Source organism: Magallana gigas, chromosome 2, assembly GCF_963853765.1.
Source record: "Magallana gigas chromosome 2, xbMagGiga1.1, whole genome shotgun sequence".
NCBI lineage: Eukaryota > Metazoa > Mollusca > Bivalvia > Ostreida > Ostreidae > Magallana > Magallana gigas.
Genome location: NC_088854.1, coordinates 22,182,136 through 22,200,149, shown reverse-complemented (window position 1 = coordinate 22,200,149; position 18,014 = coordinate 22,182,136). Strand labels below are relative to the sequence as shown.

Here is an 18,014-nt window from a genome sequence, read left to right as displayed (position 1 = left end):
TTACTTTGCATTTTATGCTGAATTTCAGCATTAGGGGGACTAAACTATACTTCCAAAAGTTAAAAATTCTTCCCTACCAAAATTTTTTTCCCTCCAAGGGGGGGGGGGGGGGGGTAGGGGGGTAGAGGTAACTTCAATTTGACTCCTCATTTCCTTATTTTCATATCAATATTTTTTACTTCCTTCCAAAAAAGTGGGGGGGGGGGGCAACCCCATTATAATTCATTTTTTTATATGTAAATTAAAAAAAAATGGTTGCTGCGAGAAAAAGTGGGGGGGGGGGGGGCAGGCCCCCCCCCCCCCCCCCCCCCCCGATGCTACGTGCCTGTAGTATACCCAAGTCCATGATAACAACTTTGAGCGTACGCATACGATGAGAAAAAAATGTTTTAAAAATGCGTGATACGGTGTTCCGTACAGTGCAAATCCAGTAACTATAGTCGGTAGTTTGTACTGTCTTCGAGGAACACAGGAATGTTTGAAACACCGAAGATACTAAAGCAGTTCGTATTATAATGATATTATTTTTGTTTTGTGTATCATGAGGTGGAAATAGCTTTACTATCAGAATGGCTTACAAAGTTTTATAAGTTTTATCTTGAGCAATACAAACATTTCAAAACCGAAAGTAACCAACCTTTGTTTCTACGTAACTGCATGTTTTTATAAGTCATAAAGAACAAGGAAGGTGATCGAAAATTCTCTCTCTCTCTCTCTCTCTCTCTCTCTCTAACATCATTGTTCATTGTTAATTACGGGCCCTAGATACGCGAGCTATATTTTATTTATTCGGATCATAGTTCCATGTACAATGTATTCCGTATGTGCAAAATTAAACAAGTGATAACATATAGGCTTACACATATTTTTGTACTTGTATATGTTCATCTGACTATTTTAAAAATGGCGTTTACTGACAGACCAAAGTACATTATCATCAGGTTTTTAATTTAACCTTATTTTGCTTAACCTAATTTGGTATGGCACGCCAAATTCACAAAAATAAGCTCGACATATGTAAACCATAGTTAATGCAATAATCTAAGTATCTAGATCCTTTTGAAGGATACACTATAATGAATACTGAAAACATTCATTTGCGATTGCACAATAGTTCATCTGTTCAATATAGTTTCACGATTTGTGAGCCTGCGATTAATTACTAGTAACAGCTCTTAAGTATAGTTTACAGTCGATAAACATTGTTTATCATAAGTGAAATAATGTTTAGCTCATTTTTGTGAATTTGGCTTGTCATAATTTGGACAAGTTACTCCAAATATGGATAGCAAAGAGGTACAAAATTTCATTGTAAAAACAGTTGATTAACACTGACAATTTATCGCAAAATAGAACCCACCATCAACATCAGTGCTGATTCAGCTCAGGTATGGCGAGTGGACTGGAAGAGATAGAGCCAGACAGTGGACTGGGAAAAAGAACGTCCTCATTGTCCATCCATGGTCACAGAGAAGATGGCGAGAAAAACGCGAGAGAAAGCAAGATAGTCATTGCAGCTATAGACTTTGGAACAACGTACTCGGGTTATGCTTATATCTTTAGAGACGAACTAGACAAAGCCAAAGACTCCAGCGAAAAACGCAATGTCATATACAAACATTGGCAAAGCGGAAGTGATGCAGGAGTTTGCTCCCGCAAAACCCCCACATGCCTCCTTTTGAATCCGAAGGGAGAATTTGACTCGTTTGGATATCCAGCGGAGGGAAAGTACTACAATCTTATGAACGACGATGCCCACCATGGATGGAAATTTTTCAAACGATTCAAGATGATTCTTCTAAACGAAAAGGTAAATGTGATTTGTTAATAACCTCTGAATATGCTCTTCATTTTAAATATTGTATAGGGCGTTACCTAATCAAGCACTGTATGGAGGGAAATATTCACCCCCGTTTTATTTATAATTTCGCCCTTTCGCCTTCGTTGTCAGTGGGCAAATTTAAGACTAAGCTAATTCGAATGTCTCAAATAATATATTTTTCTAACACAACTGCATTTTGCCGAATTCAAGACGGAACGAAGCCGTTTGCAAGCGTAGAAGGCCGAAAATAACTAGGGCGAGGATAACTCCTTTGTGCAGAATATGCTGCTGCGACGCAATTTTTAATATATGCAAATTTGTTGTTATGAAGTTCATAACATCGATTGTATGAGTCTATGTTGTGATGCATTTAAATCATGCATACAAGTATAACACCCATTTAAATCTTTTTAAAGATCATAAGTCCAATATTATACTTGGTGTATCTTAAAAAAATATATATATTATTTTTCAGAACCTGTCAAAAGAAACTATGATTGCGGACGATCAAAACAATACGTTTAAGGCCATTGACGTGTTTGCCCTTAGCCTGAAATTCATTAAAGATGATCTGGATACAGAATTGAAAAAGACAGGATACGACATAGAGAAGGAGGAAATTCAATGGGTTATTACTATACCGGCCATATGGAACCCTCGGTCTAAAGAGTTTATGAGGATGGCTGCGAAGAAGGTACTAGTACTCTAGTGTAATAGTTGTAAAATGAGTGTAAAATGTTCCATCTGATGGCGATTATATTTAAACAATGAAATACTTTCTTTGGTGTCAATTCATGAGAGTTATGAAGGTAGCGATCATTGCAGAAAAAGTCTGCAATATCGCCACCTTCATATTTTACTTGTATATTTATTTTATTGTTTATATTTACATCTTTCTTTTAACATATAAATAAATTGATTGTAAAAAGTAGGTAAAATTAACTTAATTACTGTTAATGTATATCAATACTATGGTGGCATATCTCTGCCCCTTGTGTGCAAGTTATTTTTCTATCAAATATGTCGACATGCAAGATAAATATGTTGACATGCAAGATAGTTATGTCAACATGCAACATAACTATGTTGACATGCAAGAAATTGCAATCTGATATGAATTATACAAAATCTCAAAAAATCGCCCGTCTGTGACATCCAAGATGCTAGATGTTATCTTTCTATGTCGACATGCAACTTATTTATGTTAACATGCAAGATAAATATGCTGACATGCAACTTATTTATGTCAACATGCAACTTATTTATGTCGATATGCAACTTATTTATGTCGACATGCGAGATGAATATGTCAACATGCAACTTAGTTATGTTTACATGCGAGATAAATATGTTGACATGCAACTTATAAGTTGCATGTCAACATAACTAAGTTGCATGTTGACATAGATATGTTGCATGTCAACATATTTATCTTGCATGTTAACATAACTAAATTGCATGTTGACATAAATAAGTTGCATGTCGACATAAAGAAGTTGCATGTTAACATAAATAAGTTGCATGTTGACATCAATAGGTAGCGTATCTAGCATCTTGGATGTCACATGTTGGCGATATTTGAGATTTTTTATAACTCTTTTTTGATTGCAGTTTTCTTGCATGTCAACATAGTTATCTTGCATGTTGACATAACTATCTTGCATGTCAACATATTTATTTTGCATGTCAACATAATTAAGAGAAAATAACTTGCACACAGGGGGCAGAGATATGCCACCATACTATACACTAGCTAAAAGAAAATCAGTAAAAGGATAACTGTTCATCTTGGACTGTGCGGTGCGGAATTTAGAGCGTTTTTAAACCAGGGGCCCGTTTCTCAAAAAGGCGTAAATCTGGGCCTAAGTTAGTCCGACTAACAAAGTTACGCCAATATTTAGTCGGGTCTAAGTTGCGTTTCTGAAAGAGGCGTAAGTTAGGGTTTGAATGTCGAAAAACTTAGACATCTCCGCTGAGTACTAAGCATGCCCATATCGTATTTTGTTTTGCTTTGAAGCTATGATTATATGTGGTGGATCAATTTTCCAATTCATAGTACATGTAGTACCAATCGCAACTTCTCGGGCCTTTCCGGCAGGCTCGGAAAAACACCTCGAATGTATTACCTAGGCGTCCATGACAACTCCCCTTTTTATAAAACTTGATATATATTCAACACAGTTTACGATCTGTTGAGATGTAAGCTATACTTCATTAAAGTAAACGATATACACTAAAATATAACACAGAAGCGACATACAAGGCTGTCTAGCATATACTTAATTTAATGGGAAGCGACTCCATTTTGTATAAAATTCTTACATCCGGTGATGTTAATACATTCGAGGTGTTTTTCCGAGCCTGCCGGAAAGGCCCGAGAAGTTGCGATTGCATGTAGTACCCGAAACTTTACCACTGAATGTGCATAGTTCAAGCTGTTCATGACATTTTATATTAATAAAAGTAGAACAAATGCCTATACACTTCTTAACATAATGAAATTTTAGAGAAAAACAGTTGATATGAAAGCGGTATATATAAGAGGTTTTAGAAACCAAATATGTGACAATTAAATGCATTGTAGATGATATTGAGGCACAATCTTACATATTAATTGAACGAAACAATACATAGAAATTAACTTCAATGTTCGTGTAAACTTCAAATATTTATAGAATACAGGGACAAGGTACAGTGGATATGCCCCAATACGTCTGCAGAATGAGAAGTATGCTTCATAGACACTGTAGATTTTAGACATTTTCAGACGCTGGGATAAGGCTTGATTCTTTTTTATTAATTCACTATATTATTTATAGAAAATAATATGACCATGAGTATAACAGCAACCAACTGAAATCGAAAATATCTACTGTATAAATAATACTATACATGAACCTTGTCCATCCTCTGTTCCAATATTGAAAGAATGTAGACAATGACATGGAAACGATTCTTGATTTTCTGCGATTCAAATGATAATAGTTTTGAAAGATATTAATAGTCAACAATTAAAAAGACAGGAATTATCAACATTTGAGGCCGGGCTCTGCCCAACTCCCTTTCGTGTTTTTGGTTTAATCGATCGATTTTTCGGGGGGCGGGGGGGGGGGGTTGAAAGTAATATACACCATAAACAGGGAATAATTCGCCCTGTTTAATTTTCAATCATTTCACCCTCGTTGTCAGCGGGCGAATTTATGTTGATTTTCAATATCTCAATATTTAATATTAAGTAACTTAAGTATCAGCTGTGACTGGGCGAAGTCACGACAGAGTGAAACTGTTTGCAAGTGTAGAAGGACGGAAATTACATGGGACCCAAATAACCCTGTATACAGTATCTTGATTAAAATAAAGATATAAAAGCAGTTATCTAAGAACACCCTTCCTATTTAAAGAAAGTTTTATAAACTAGATCTCGTTACGAGTAACGAGTAGGTCTTCCGTCCGATTTTGTTTTCATATGATACGATGAAATATCGATATTCTCTTCCAAATCTGCGATCTTTGTGAATCTAGGTTTTTTTGTCTCGAGACCGAAAACGGACGAACAAAAGAGGTTTATGAAAATAAAAGCTAGTTTTTTTTAAACATTTGTTTAGTGTACACCACTGTTAATCATGGAAGATGAAACACCAAAGATAATCAGTTAAACTTGTGAAAAAAAATGAATTGTTTGAACTCTTCTGGTGAGTACCGGAAGTGACGGTTGACAAAAGAAAACCCGTTAAATATATCTTCAATCGATTGTCTATCATTTATAAAAGTTTGTGTCTCAATCACTTACAGTGACTAAAATCTCGCTGGTATCAATTTTGTAAAAAGGCTAGGTACCAAAGATATTTGAAATTTTGATTGTTTTCAAGTTATCTGTAATATAGTTTACGAGTGTCTTGGCCCCTCATTTAAGGGGCCAGCCCCTTTTTCTTGAGTTCAATCGAAAGGTCTCACGAATACTAACATTTTTTTGTTCTTACACCCATCTAAAATTGTTGTTCATTTTTGAGATACAAATGATTTAATATTTTAGGGGCCAGCCCTCTAGATCCTTAATGGGGACAGACTTTAGAGTTTCGATTAGTGGAATCGATTAGAATCATCAATGCAAACATTTTCTTTTCTACATTGCCTAACAAAATATGTCTCCTTCTCTAGATATATTGCATCAAAGTTTAAGTACTTTGGCCCCTTAAAATTACTAATTACGTCATAAATGGGTGTGAAAATGATTTTACCTGATAAATATTGCTACAATCAACAACTTTTATTCTATATTGCATTACAAAATTTTGATCGTTTTAAAGTTATTTGTAAGAGAGTTTACGAGTGTCTTGGCCCCCAATTTAAGGGGCCAGCCCCTTTTTCTTGATTTTGTTGGAAAGAACGTTTAATTATCTACCACTTTTGTTATATATGTCTTAACAAAATATCAACTGATAAAAAGATACAGATGAAAACGTATGAAAATTTTGAATGAAAATTTGTACTCAATTTTCGACCCCAGGCGAGCTCCAAGAAATAGCGCCACTGGCATAAAACAACATAATAGTGCACAACTTCAAACTATAGACTACCTATCCTGAAAATTTCATAGTCATATCTCTGATAGTTTCTGAGATCAGCTCTGCACAAAATAGGTCGTGAAAATGTGCTAAATGGCCGATAACTCGGTACCGGAAGTGACGACAGAAAAAATCTCAAAAACGTATGAAGTTTACATCAAGTCCGATCTTCTGTGAAAAAATGATTGAAATCGGTCGAATAGTTTTCGAGAAATCGCGTGCACAAAATTTGTGGAAAAAAATAATAATAACTAGATACGACCTCGTTACGAGTAACGAGTAGGTCTTCCGTCCGATTTTTTTTTTTTTTTAGATAAAATGATACCATGAGATATCGATACAATTTCAAAATTACCCCCCCCCCCCCAAAAAAAAAAAAAAAAAATATTGAAGATAAAGAATAAAAACCCTAATTACGTCAGACATGGGCCTGACGATGACTCTTTCAAACCGATAATGTAGAGATCAACAACTTTGATTTTTATAATGCATAACAAAATATTTATCGTTTTCAAGTTATTCGTAATAGAATTTACGAGTCTCTTCGTCCCTAATTAAAGGGGCCAGCCCCTTTTTCTTGATTTTATTGGATATAACTTTTGATTCTCTACTACTTTTGTTCTATATGTCTTGTCAAAATATCAACTGATAAAAGATACTGATCAAAACATATGGAAATTTTGATTCGAAATCTGTACCCCATTTTTGTGCCTAAGCGAGCTCCAAGGAATAGCGCCACTGGTGCAAAACAAATAAATAGTGCACAACTTCAAACCATGCTCTGCCTATCCTGAAAATTTCAAAGCCATATCTCTTATAGTTTCTGAGATCAACTCTGCACAAAATTGGTCGTAAAAAATTACAAAATCGACCGTAAATCCGGACCGGAAGTGACGACGACAAAAAATTCAAAAACATATAAAATTCAGATAATTTCCCATCATCTGTGAAAAAATTGTTCAGATCGGTTGAGTAGTTTTCGAGAAATCGCGTGCACAAAATTTGGAAAAAAAAAATAATAACTAGATACGATCTCGTTACGAGTAACGAGGAGGTCTTCCGTTCAATTTTTTATACGATACCATTAAAATATCAATGAAATTTCAGAATTTCCACTCATCCTCTCCCATTCAGATAATGTATACGATTGTCAATATCCTTTCAAATGCTTAATAAAGTAACAAAGTAACAACAACTTTGCTTTTATAATGCATTACAAAATCTTTATTGTTTTAAAATTATTTGTTATAGATTTTAAGAGTGCCTTGGCCCATATTTTTAAAGGGCCAGCCCCTTTTTCTTGACTTCTTTGAAAAGGTATTAGAAATACAAACATTTTTTGTTCTTACAATCATTTAAAATTGTTGATCATTTTTGAGATATTTATAATTGAATATTTTAGGGGCCAGTCCTCTAGATCCTTAATGGGAAAAGACATTCGTGTTTTGATATGTGGAATCGATTTAAATCATAAATTCAAACATTTTCTCTTTTATGATGTCTAACAAAATATTTCTTCTTTTCTAGTTATATTGCGTCAACGTTTAAGTACTTTGGCTCATAAAGATCCCTAATTACGTAATAAATGGGCGTGGCCATATTTTTTTCTAATAGATATTGGTACGATCAACAACTTTGCTTCTATAATGCATTACAAAATCTTTATCATTTTTAAGTTATTTGTAAAAGAGTTTACGAGTGTCTTGGCCCCTAATTTAAAGGGCCAGCCCCTTTTTCTTGATTTCTTTCAAAAGGTCTTAAGAATACAAACATTTTTTTTGTTCTTACACCAATCTAAAATTGTTGATCATTTTTGAGATACAAATGATTGAATGTTTTAGGGGCCAGCCCTCTAGATCCTTAATGGGGACAAAAATTCGTGTTTTGATATGTGGAATCGATTTAAATCATTAATTCAAACATTTTCTCTTCTATGATGTCTAACAAAATATGTCTACTTCTCTAGCTATATTGCGTCAAAGTTTAAGTACTTTCGCCCCTAAAAATCCCTAATTACGTAATAAATGGGCGTGGCAATAGTTTTTTTTCTAATAGATATTGGTACGATCAACAACTTTGCTTCTATAATGCATCACAAAATCTTTATCATTTTTAAGTTATTTGTAAAAGAGTTTACGAACGTCTTGGCCCCTTAATTAAGGGGCCAGCCCCTTTTTCTTGATTTTGTTGGTAAGAACTCTTTATTATCTACTACTTTTGTTATATATGTCTTAACAAAATATCAACTGATAAAAAGATACAGAACAAAACGTATGAACATTTTGAATGAAAATTCGTACCCAAATATCGTGCCTCAGTGAGCTCTAAGGAATATAGCCACTGACATAAAATTTAATAGGGCCTAACTTCAAGCTTTACTCTACATATCCTGAAAGTTTCAAACTCATATCTCTAATAGTTTCTGAGATCATCTCTGCACAAAATAGGTCGTAAAAAGTACAAAATCGGCCGTAAATCGGTACCGGAAGTGACGACGTCAAAAACTTTAAAAACATATAAAATTTAAGTCACGTTCCATCATCTGTGAAAAAATGATTGAAATCGGTTGAATGGTTTGCGAGAAATCGCGTGCACAAAATTTGGAAAAAAATAATAATAATAATAATAAGAAACAGTACGAAAACAATAAGGTCTTCCGTTGGAAACGGAAGACCTTAATAAACAGTACGAAAACAATAAGGTCTTCCGTTGGAAACGGAAGACCTTAATAATAATAAGAAATCGTACGAAAACTATCAGGTCTTCCGTTGGAAACGGAAGACCTTAATAAAAGGTTTTTACAAGTTTAATGGAAAAGGCATCTAAAAAAATCCCCTATACCCTTCCGGATAAGACATTTTGCATCTTTGCAGTTTTAACAAGTGCATGTGAGTTTTACTTTTTCCCCTGCATTGGGTTATTGGGGTGGGGGTGTATACAATTGTTTATATAATAAGTATGACAAATGCAAGCTAGTTAAATTTGTAAATAATGCACACTGTTGTAAAACTGCTAAAACAACGCCTTTGTATTGCAAGTCGACAACTTCGAAATAAAAAAAAACCCCGTGATATACGTACATCTTAAATATGATGAAACAAAACTATCATGAATTCAAGTAATTAAAGATCAATTCAATTTTAAAATGAGTACAAATAAACAGCACATATGCATATGCACGAAGATCATTGATAGTACATGTGCCCCAAACCTATTTTAAAAGAATTATGATCGATGTTAAACGCAATCTATCACTTCATCCTAGAATTAATAGGATTAATGAATTTGATTTCCAAAAACTCAAGGTGTGCATGTGAAATTTTATAACATTCGATAACCTTGACAAACGCTTGTCAACAGATCTAAAATTGATGCACACTCTGCACGCTTCTAAAACATATTTTTAAGTAATATTTTAACAAACAGAAATTGATTGTAACTAAATGAGATTTCATAAACATTCCAAAATACATGTAGCTTTCATACGGTTTTGTAAAGATACTAGTAGTAAAACAATGAAAATGAGAATGCATACGTGTTGTAAAGTTTTCAGTAATACATGTATAGGTAAAGAACAAACAACCACACACAAGGACAAATTACAAATGTAAACGTTTTGAGTTGCTCCTATTCATAATTTTGAAATCAGTTTCGTTTCACAGGTTCAAATTGATTAGAAACATTAAATTCTAGTTCATGCTTACTGAGTATTGATTAAAAAAAATCAATAATCTATTCGTACTTATATACGTCTATCTTGTTGGGGAATACATGACTTTAATTTAGAAATAAAGCATCTTTTTAATTATTGTGTTTGTATCATTTATCGGGGTATACGCATTCTTCACACTTTAGGTAAATTTCATTACGAGTAGTAATGTATATTACAAACGTTTAATAAGGTGAGCCCATTATTTATCAAATTGATTTAATCTTAATTTATTTAGAAATAGAAACAGTTATCGAACAATAGGTATTTTTTAAAGTTATACGTACATGTACATGTACACATATTTAAATAAATGTGAATGTTTTCTTTAATAACACATAAAACAAACCAAAAAATAAAATTCTCTGTATATTTTGCCTTAGAAACAAAACACTCGCCATTTTTGTGCACAGACTAAGGACTTACGCCTGCCCATTAGCAGGCGTAGATTTAAACCCAAATTTAGTCCCGACTAAGGGCGAATTTATTGATCACAAACTAGTTCGAGTTTAGGTTTATGGTTTGATAATAGTTTCATATCTGTTTGAAACCAGTTGGGTAGTTTGACGGTTTAGCACTAAATGGAAAGTTAGTTTAGAAAAATGGCTATCATTGCACTCGCATACCTACTGGATTTGATCTTGAAATTTAAAGAAGATAATTTTTGAACTCATCTGCATGAAAGTCTTTATTAAACAGTGCAGACAATTTTTTTCCTGGCAATGCCCACATATTAGGTTATTCTGCAAACCCATTGCAAAATTGGCTTTTAACACCATATCAATATTTTGGAAAAGTGAATGCTGCTATGAAAAACTATATTAATATTCATTTTTCTACACGTGTATCAATAGAGATCATTTGATACACTCAAGGCGTTTGAAACAAGTTTAAATGACACGGTTTCAAGTGAAATATCACTAATTACGTGGTCTTAGCTCAAAAGCCAGACAAATCTTGTTGATTTCAAAGAGCGGTAGTTGAATGGCCACGCAGCATTGTTAAGGCGTCCCGATGCTAAAATACGGCTGGAAAACGATATTATTTGAATCATGGCAAAAATAATTTTACCGGGAGTATTTCTTTAAATCTATGTTACATTTATTGACATCGATGTTAAACATTATATTTGATGCATTTTTGTGACGTCACATGTACTTCGTAATCACGTGACAGGCGAATCCTAATATTGCAAATGATCTAGTTAAAACGCATCGGCGCAGGTGATTAATGACATTAAATCATACATATTTTTAAGAAAAATCCTTTGTTAAGTCATAAACTTTGAAGTTCTTGCTTGGGAAAGAAATAGATATTTCGTTTATAGAAGATATTGTTGAAACATTCCACAAAATCATCAAAATAATGCACATTTTTACTAATCAAAAGCGATTTACAAAGAATTGGGGTAAATCCGTAGGTTTCCGCAGCACGATTCACATTGGTACTTATATTCTCTACCAATTTTACGTAAAATATTCTAAAATTGTGTTGATCTTTCACCTGCGCCAAGCTGGTTTTACATGCATTAAAATTTCATCATTCAGTTGTTTACACGTAGCAGGGAGAGTTTCCAAACCACTAGTTTATAAATAGTATTTTACTTAAAACGAAGCTTTAAAACTGCCGATTATTTGATACTGGTTTTTAATATGAATGAATTCTGTACGTCTAGAATTAACTGCAGCATCTATATAAAGGAAACATGCGGTATTATACTGGTTTGATATAATTCACTTTTAACGTTAAGATACATTCCCTGAGAACTATCGACAGGAATGCAGATCGTGACGTCAAAGTTAATTATGACGTCATATCGTATTAAGTACAGACAAGTGACTTTCTACATATCGCATCGGGAAGCCTTAACATGCCCGCGCAGCAATGGAATAGACAGGTGAACTTATTACATGCATTACAATGTGTACTAAAAAAATGTTGTGAGCAGATCTTTCAATGAGTTCTTTTTTTTTCATCAACCACTTTGAAAGGTTTTCGTTTGCCTGTTGTAAATTGCAAAGGGTAATTCTCAGTGTTTGTATCAATAGAATCGCTAACTTCCACACACAGGCACTTGTTTCTGAGAAAAAAAATTACCCTATAGTATAATAATAACACAAGGTATCTAACTCCGAATGAGGTAAACCACCCCCTCCCGTGTGTTGCAATCGTTTTCGCTTTTATACGAAATGCAATGCAAAAGTGTTTAGTACCATTATTTTCTACAATAAATTATCTAAACAACCATATATAGCATGCTTACTTTTGTTGTATTCTAATATGCATAATCTGCGTCAAAACATGATAGATTCCAATTGAACCGTAGGCACTGACATGATAATATCGCCGAGAATAGTAATTTGGATTCTGATTGGCTAGGAGTCTGTTTCTAAAATTACACCTGAAAACTGAACGAGTTATTTATAACCTCGAAGGAAAAACATGGATGCCACACAAGTCGCAGCCGTAGAAGTTGTCATGCCATTAAACTATATGTGGCAAACATTTCTTCACAGAGTCAGTTGTCAGTGAGATTGACAGGCACTCAGATTTAAAAAAAACCCTCCTAGCTCCTTGGTATTATACAGAATTATAATTCTTGTATGCTGTAGGTTTTTTTAAATAGTAAAATCAGAACTGAGTGACTGTGATTTTTTAAATTGCAAAATATACACAACCCATTGTAAACGATGTAACGTTAACTATTGAAAAAAAAAATGTTTTTGTGTTTTTCTTTATATGGTAAGCTGTCTACTATATAGTTATTCATTTAATTCATAGTTAAATGTTGTATTTAATTCATACCATGAACAAAATCCTTCTTTATGCTACTTTGCAAAATTCACTGTGTTTTTAAATTCTACCACCTGAAATGTTTTCAAAATCCACTATCCGGTGATTATCTTCTTCTTTCTTTCAACGCAATGAAAATTCCCGAGGTATACGAAAACCTTGGAATTCACCAGTAGCTAAAAATAGCAGCTAGCAGTGGCTGATCATCAATTCATATTTAATTAACGAAACGTTTATTTTGCAATATTTTATTTTATTTAAACATCATTAGTTTTTTGCAAATTTTAGACACTGAAAATGTTTTTTAAATCACGTTATTTAATTTTTTTTATTCTCTGCGATATTATCATGTCAGTGCCTACGGTTCAATTTGGGTCTATCGTATTTTGACGCAGATTATGCACATTAGAATACAACAAAAGTAAGCATGCTATATATGGTTGTTTAGATAATTTATTGTAGAAGAAAATGGTACTAAACACTTTTGCATTGCATTTCGTATTAAAGCGAAAACGACTGCAACACACGGGAGGGGGTGGTTTACCTCATTCGGAGTTAGATACCTTGTGTTATTATTATACTATAGGGTAAATTTTTTTCTCAGAAACAAGTGCCTGTGCTTCCACGTTATTATTTTGGTCAGTACTATATGTACTATGATAGATCATTTGAGACACATATGTTTAACGTTAGAACGATACCCATATGCTTCGCTGAGTTCATTCTTTGACACATGTGCCACACTTGAGTATCAACAACTCTCTTTCGGACACCTCTCCGCCATCTTGAAAGGATTTAAAACACCCGAAACCGCACTCGAAGGTGGTTTTAGGTTTCCTGAAAACTTGTTTCAGTTTAAAGCCAATAAATACAAAAACTAGTTTTAGTTTAAAACTAGTTCAAAACCAGTTTTGCAAATAAATGAAAAGTTTGCAAAACCGAATTAAAACCTAAACTAGTTTTTGATCAATAAATTCGCCCTAAGTTTCCGCCTTTTTGTGAAAAGCAACTTAGTCTGGTTTTGAGGTTTAGTCCCTGATTTAGTCCGGACTAAGCTTACACCTGGACGTAGGCCTTTTTGAGAAACGGGCTCCAGTTGTCGAAATAGGAAAAAGTTTTCGTAGCTGTTAACGCAAAGTTCGAAAAAGTAAATTTACACAATGATTAAAAATAGTCCGAATGATTAAATTTCACACCGTGACACTAGTCTGAAAATTACATTTTCAATTTTATGTATCACGCATTTCTATTTTCAACTTGATACTGTTCAATGTGGTCTGTAGTTCTGTTGAATATAACAGTTACATTTATTGTTCTATTTAATTTTTGTGCATCAATCGCTTTATTTTTCAACTAAGAATTAGAATTGTAAAACAGCAAAAGCATTCATGGCCATAAAAAGATACATGTAGATGTATATTGATATCCATTTTTTGTTATTGTTTGCCACTAGGCAGGTATTAAAAGTGATCAGCTGGAATTTGCGTTAGAACCTGAGGCAGCTGCGGTTTATGTCAAGGAAACCAAGGTGGCGAAACAAAGGGTGTCTGACGACGAACATGAGCTTGTTCCTTTTCCAGCTGGAACACGGTTTATGGTTCTCGATCTTGGAGGTTAGTTGATGAATTTTTAAATGCAGAAGATTTTGTTGTAGCCCCATAAACTTAACAGTAATGTGTTTTTGAGTGGGTTTTTATTCATATTAGGTCACCTTAGTTACTCAGGTAACCTAATGCAATTGGTTTTCATCCTTCTTCGCCCTTTTAAAAAACTACATAGCCAATTCTTTTCAAATATATTGTGATGTATCTTTAGGCTCAGAGGAACATAAATTGTAAGTTTCCAAACTCTTTCACCACAGAGGCCTTAGGGGCATGACCAAAATTATTGCCAAACTTTAGCCATTTTTCAGATATCTTCTTCTCTACTTCAGCACATCTTAAAGGAAGACTAAATTCTTAAATACCCGGTATGTTGACAAAAGCCCTCTTCCATTATTGTAATTGAGGTATGATTCTAGAGTGGGGCCAAGTGGTTATATAATGTTTATGTATTGTTTTAAGATTTTCTTCTTTACTTCTTCTGAAACTGACTTTCAACTGTCTGCATATTGAGAAACATTATAAAGCTCTCTACCACAATTGTGAATTTCGTTTCCTCGGAGGTAGTGATTGGTGCTCTAGGATGGGTTAAAATAGTCATTACGACATAGTTTTAATGCTTTCGATATTTAATAGAAATCTACTTAGACTTAATATAAACCGACTGCAGAGTTAGAAGACCATAAAACCCTCTATGAAAACTGTATTCAATTCTTTTTAAAGTCTTTTTATACATTGTACATGTGTTCTGTATTTGACATCATAAAGCCGCTTTAGATAGAGTTAGATCCATCATTGCTCAAGTGATTGTTGTGGTCCCTGCATGGGCCTCATGTGGAATATTTTTTTTTTCATTTATTTTTTTCATTGCACTAGAATAACCTTACCGAATGTGTAAATTTTTTAAAATGATTTTTTTTCCAATAATTTTTATTTGAAATAGGTGGAACAATTGACATTAGTGTGAAAGAAGTGCTTTCCGACAGAACATTGAAAGAACTGCATAGAGCGTCTGGAAACGGACTTGGAGGGGACTCGATCAACATACGATTTTTTCAGTACTTCGAAAAGGTCTTTAGGAAAAGAGCTATGTCAAGTTTTAAAAATGAAAACAAGCACAAAGCGACCCTGTATGATTTAGAAACAGAGATTGAATTAAAGAAAAGAAACCTTGACTTTGATCTACACGGCAATCTAAAATTAGTCTTGCCATCCTGTTTGATTGATATCTTTGAAGAGAATGAAAAAATAGATTTTGAAGAACATTTAGAATCTTTTCAGGGTTTAAGTTATAAGAGAGGCAAGTTGCTTGTTAATCAGGAGATAATCACAGAGATTTTCAAACCTTCAGTTACAAGCCTCGTACAGCTTATGCAAAAAATCATTGCACAGGAAAATGTAACAAGAATAAGCGATATTATAATGGTTGGCGGATTTTCTCAGAGTCCTATCGTCTCCAAAACTGTCAAAGATTTATTTAAACACGAAAACATAAACGTTATTATTCCCAATGACCCTGACTTGGCAGTGTTGCAAGGTGCTGTTTTGTATCGCTATTGGCCAGAAGTAGTGCGCACGCGCAGATCCCCTTACACTTACGGAACCCGTCTTCTAAGACTTTGGCTCGAGGGTGACGATGAAAGTAAAAAGATCAGAAGAGGTAAATCTAAGGAGATTTTTTGCGGAGACCATTTTGAAAAATTTGTCTCTTTAAATGAAGAGTTCGAAACTGGACAAACTGCAACGCTTGAGGTGTATCCAGTAGAGGCTGACACGACAGAGATGGCTATTGATGTTTATACCTCAGATAAGTTTAAGCCGAGGTATACAACAGACAACGGTTGTGAAAAACTGGGGCGTCTTGTCGTCCAAATGTCAGATACAACCAAAGGTCTTGATCGACGAGTAGATGTAACTATGACAATGGGAAGCACTGAAATAGTGGTACAGGGCAGAATGATGCCAGACGGAACCCCAACCAATGTTGTGTTTGATATGCTTAGTGCAAAGTAGATGTACTCGTGCCCGACAGCAATCCGTTATCTACATGTATTCCTTCCCCAATAACTTCATCTTTATAGAACTGTAATCACTGCATTGAAAATATATTACAATTATTTAGTTGGATAATAATTGCATAATCGTTTATATAGATATTTTGTAGATGATGAAAATATTGCACTAGTACAGTGCAGTGTTTCATGGGTTTTTCGTCATAATACTTCGGACTTCAAAGAATTTAATTACGTGACCAACCAAGTTCATTTATTGATGAACGTTTTTACTTGCTGTTTATTTCTTGGATGAAAAGATTATTATGTTTTTAAAATTATTGAAATGAAATATTTTACAGATTTTAAAAAAAATATATAATATGCTTTTATAGTGACATTGATTCAGGTGAGGTTGATTGATCGGTGTTTGATATACATTTAATACATGCAGTACCTAGTTTAATAAAAAAAAAACACGGATAAAAACATGTTAATATTTAAGTTATTTACTGTAATTTATGCTCTAGAGAAAAAGTAGAATTTATCACCTTCATTATATTCTCTCCTCACCAAATGTTATTTTTATCATTTATTGAACAAATTTAGGCACTTTAAAAAATCTCAAAATTTACCTTTTGAAAAATGAATGTTGGAGCAATATTCTTATATGTATTTGATAACAGACAAATATTGATTATGGTTGAATCCGTATGATTCTTGTCAGAAAAGTAATTCATTAAATAACATTAAATTATATTCTTAAATTTTCAATTACAATTATTTAGATGTTGACTACATGTAAATGATTAGAAAGAAACATTTTTATAAATGCCGAGCATGGGTCAGTGATAATAAGTATCTTTTTAATGGCTCGTCATTTAAGTGTCACTATTTTTTAACCCAAAACTTAGTTGTTCAATTACGTAACGAGTCAGAAGTGTTCTTGATTGACAATGGTTTTTTGTAGATATTATTCATTTTTTATGGATTGTTATATATTTTCCCCTTTACTTCATGATGTCTTTCATACATTTTTAGGGGTATTATAATGTTGTAATTTGTTATACTACAGATTGTTTGTACTGGCAATGCCTTGAAATTGACAAATGACGACAATTATTCACTACCTCATTGCTGTTCAAATGATTTCAACATGTATACTACATGCATACATTTTTTTATATCTTTTCCATGCATGTTAACCATTGCAAACAAATAAATAAAGCTTTTCATTATTATCGTTGCATCATATTGATAAGCGTTTGTCCCCTATCTTCCTAGTGGTGTCTCCTGTGTTATCACCAAGAGCAAGGTTTTCGAAATTCGGTATGCTATTGTTGCACTGGGTAAATTGTGGTTAATCTATGCTTTGAAAAAACCGAAAGCAATGCATGGTAACGAGAAAAATGAAAGAAGATTTTTTTTTCAAAGACATGAATTTCCTATAATGTATAAAACTTTTGAAGTTAGGTTTCAGACAAGTGATATTTTTTTCTTGAACATATTTTTGACAATGAAAATAATGTGAAG

The 18,014-nt window shown here is 33.5% G+C and overlaps 1 protein-coding gene across 1 annotated transcript; it reads left to right on the top strand.

Annotated features, from left to right (window-relative positions):
* Positions 1–405: 405 nt before the first annotated feature.
* Positions 406–17,010, top strand: LOC105343922 (heat shock 70 kDa protein 12B). Its single transcript, XM_066075619.1, has 5 exons — positions 406–503; positions 1,354–1,810; positions 2,298–2,516; positions 14,343–14,502; positions 15,434–17,010. Exons 2-5 carry the CDS (start codon positions 1,391–1,393, stop codon positions 16,501–16,503), a joined length of 1,869 nt encoding a protein of 622 aa, XP_065931691.1. The 5' UTR covers positions 406–503; positions 1,354–1,390; the 3' UTR covers positions 16,504–17,010.
* The last annotated feature ends 1,004 nt before the right edge of the window (positions 17,011–18,014 follow it).

Excerpts from the sequence above, each read along its gene's own strand:
- LOC105343922 (XM_066075619.1), top strand. The coding sequence starts at position 1,391 with ATGGCGAGTGGACTGGAAGAGATAGAGCCAGACAGTGGACTGGGAAAA. Across the intron at positions 2,517-14,342 it reads TGAGGATGGCTGCGAAGAAG|GCAGGTATTAAAAGTGATCA; the intron begins GTACTAGTACTC and ends GTTTGCCACTAG. Across the intron at positions 14,503-15,433 it reads TATGGTTCTCGATCTTGGAG|GTGGAACAATTGACATTAGT; the intron begins GTTAGTTGATGA and ends TATTTGAAATAG.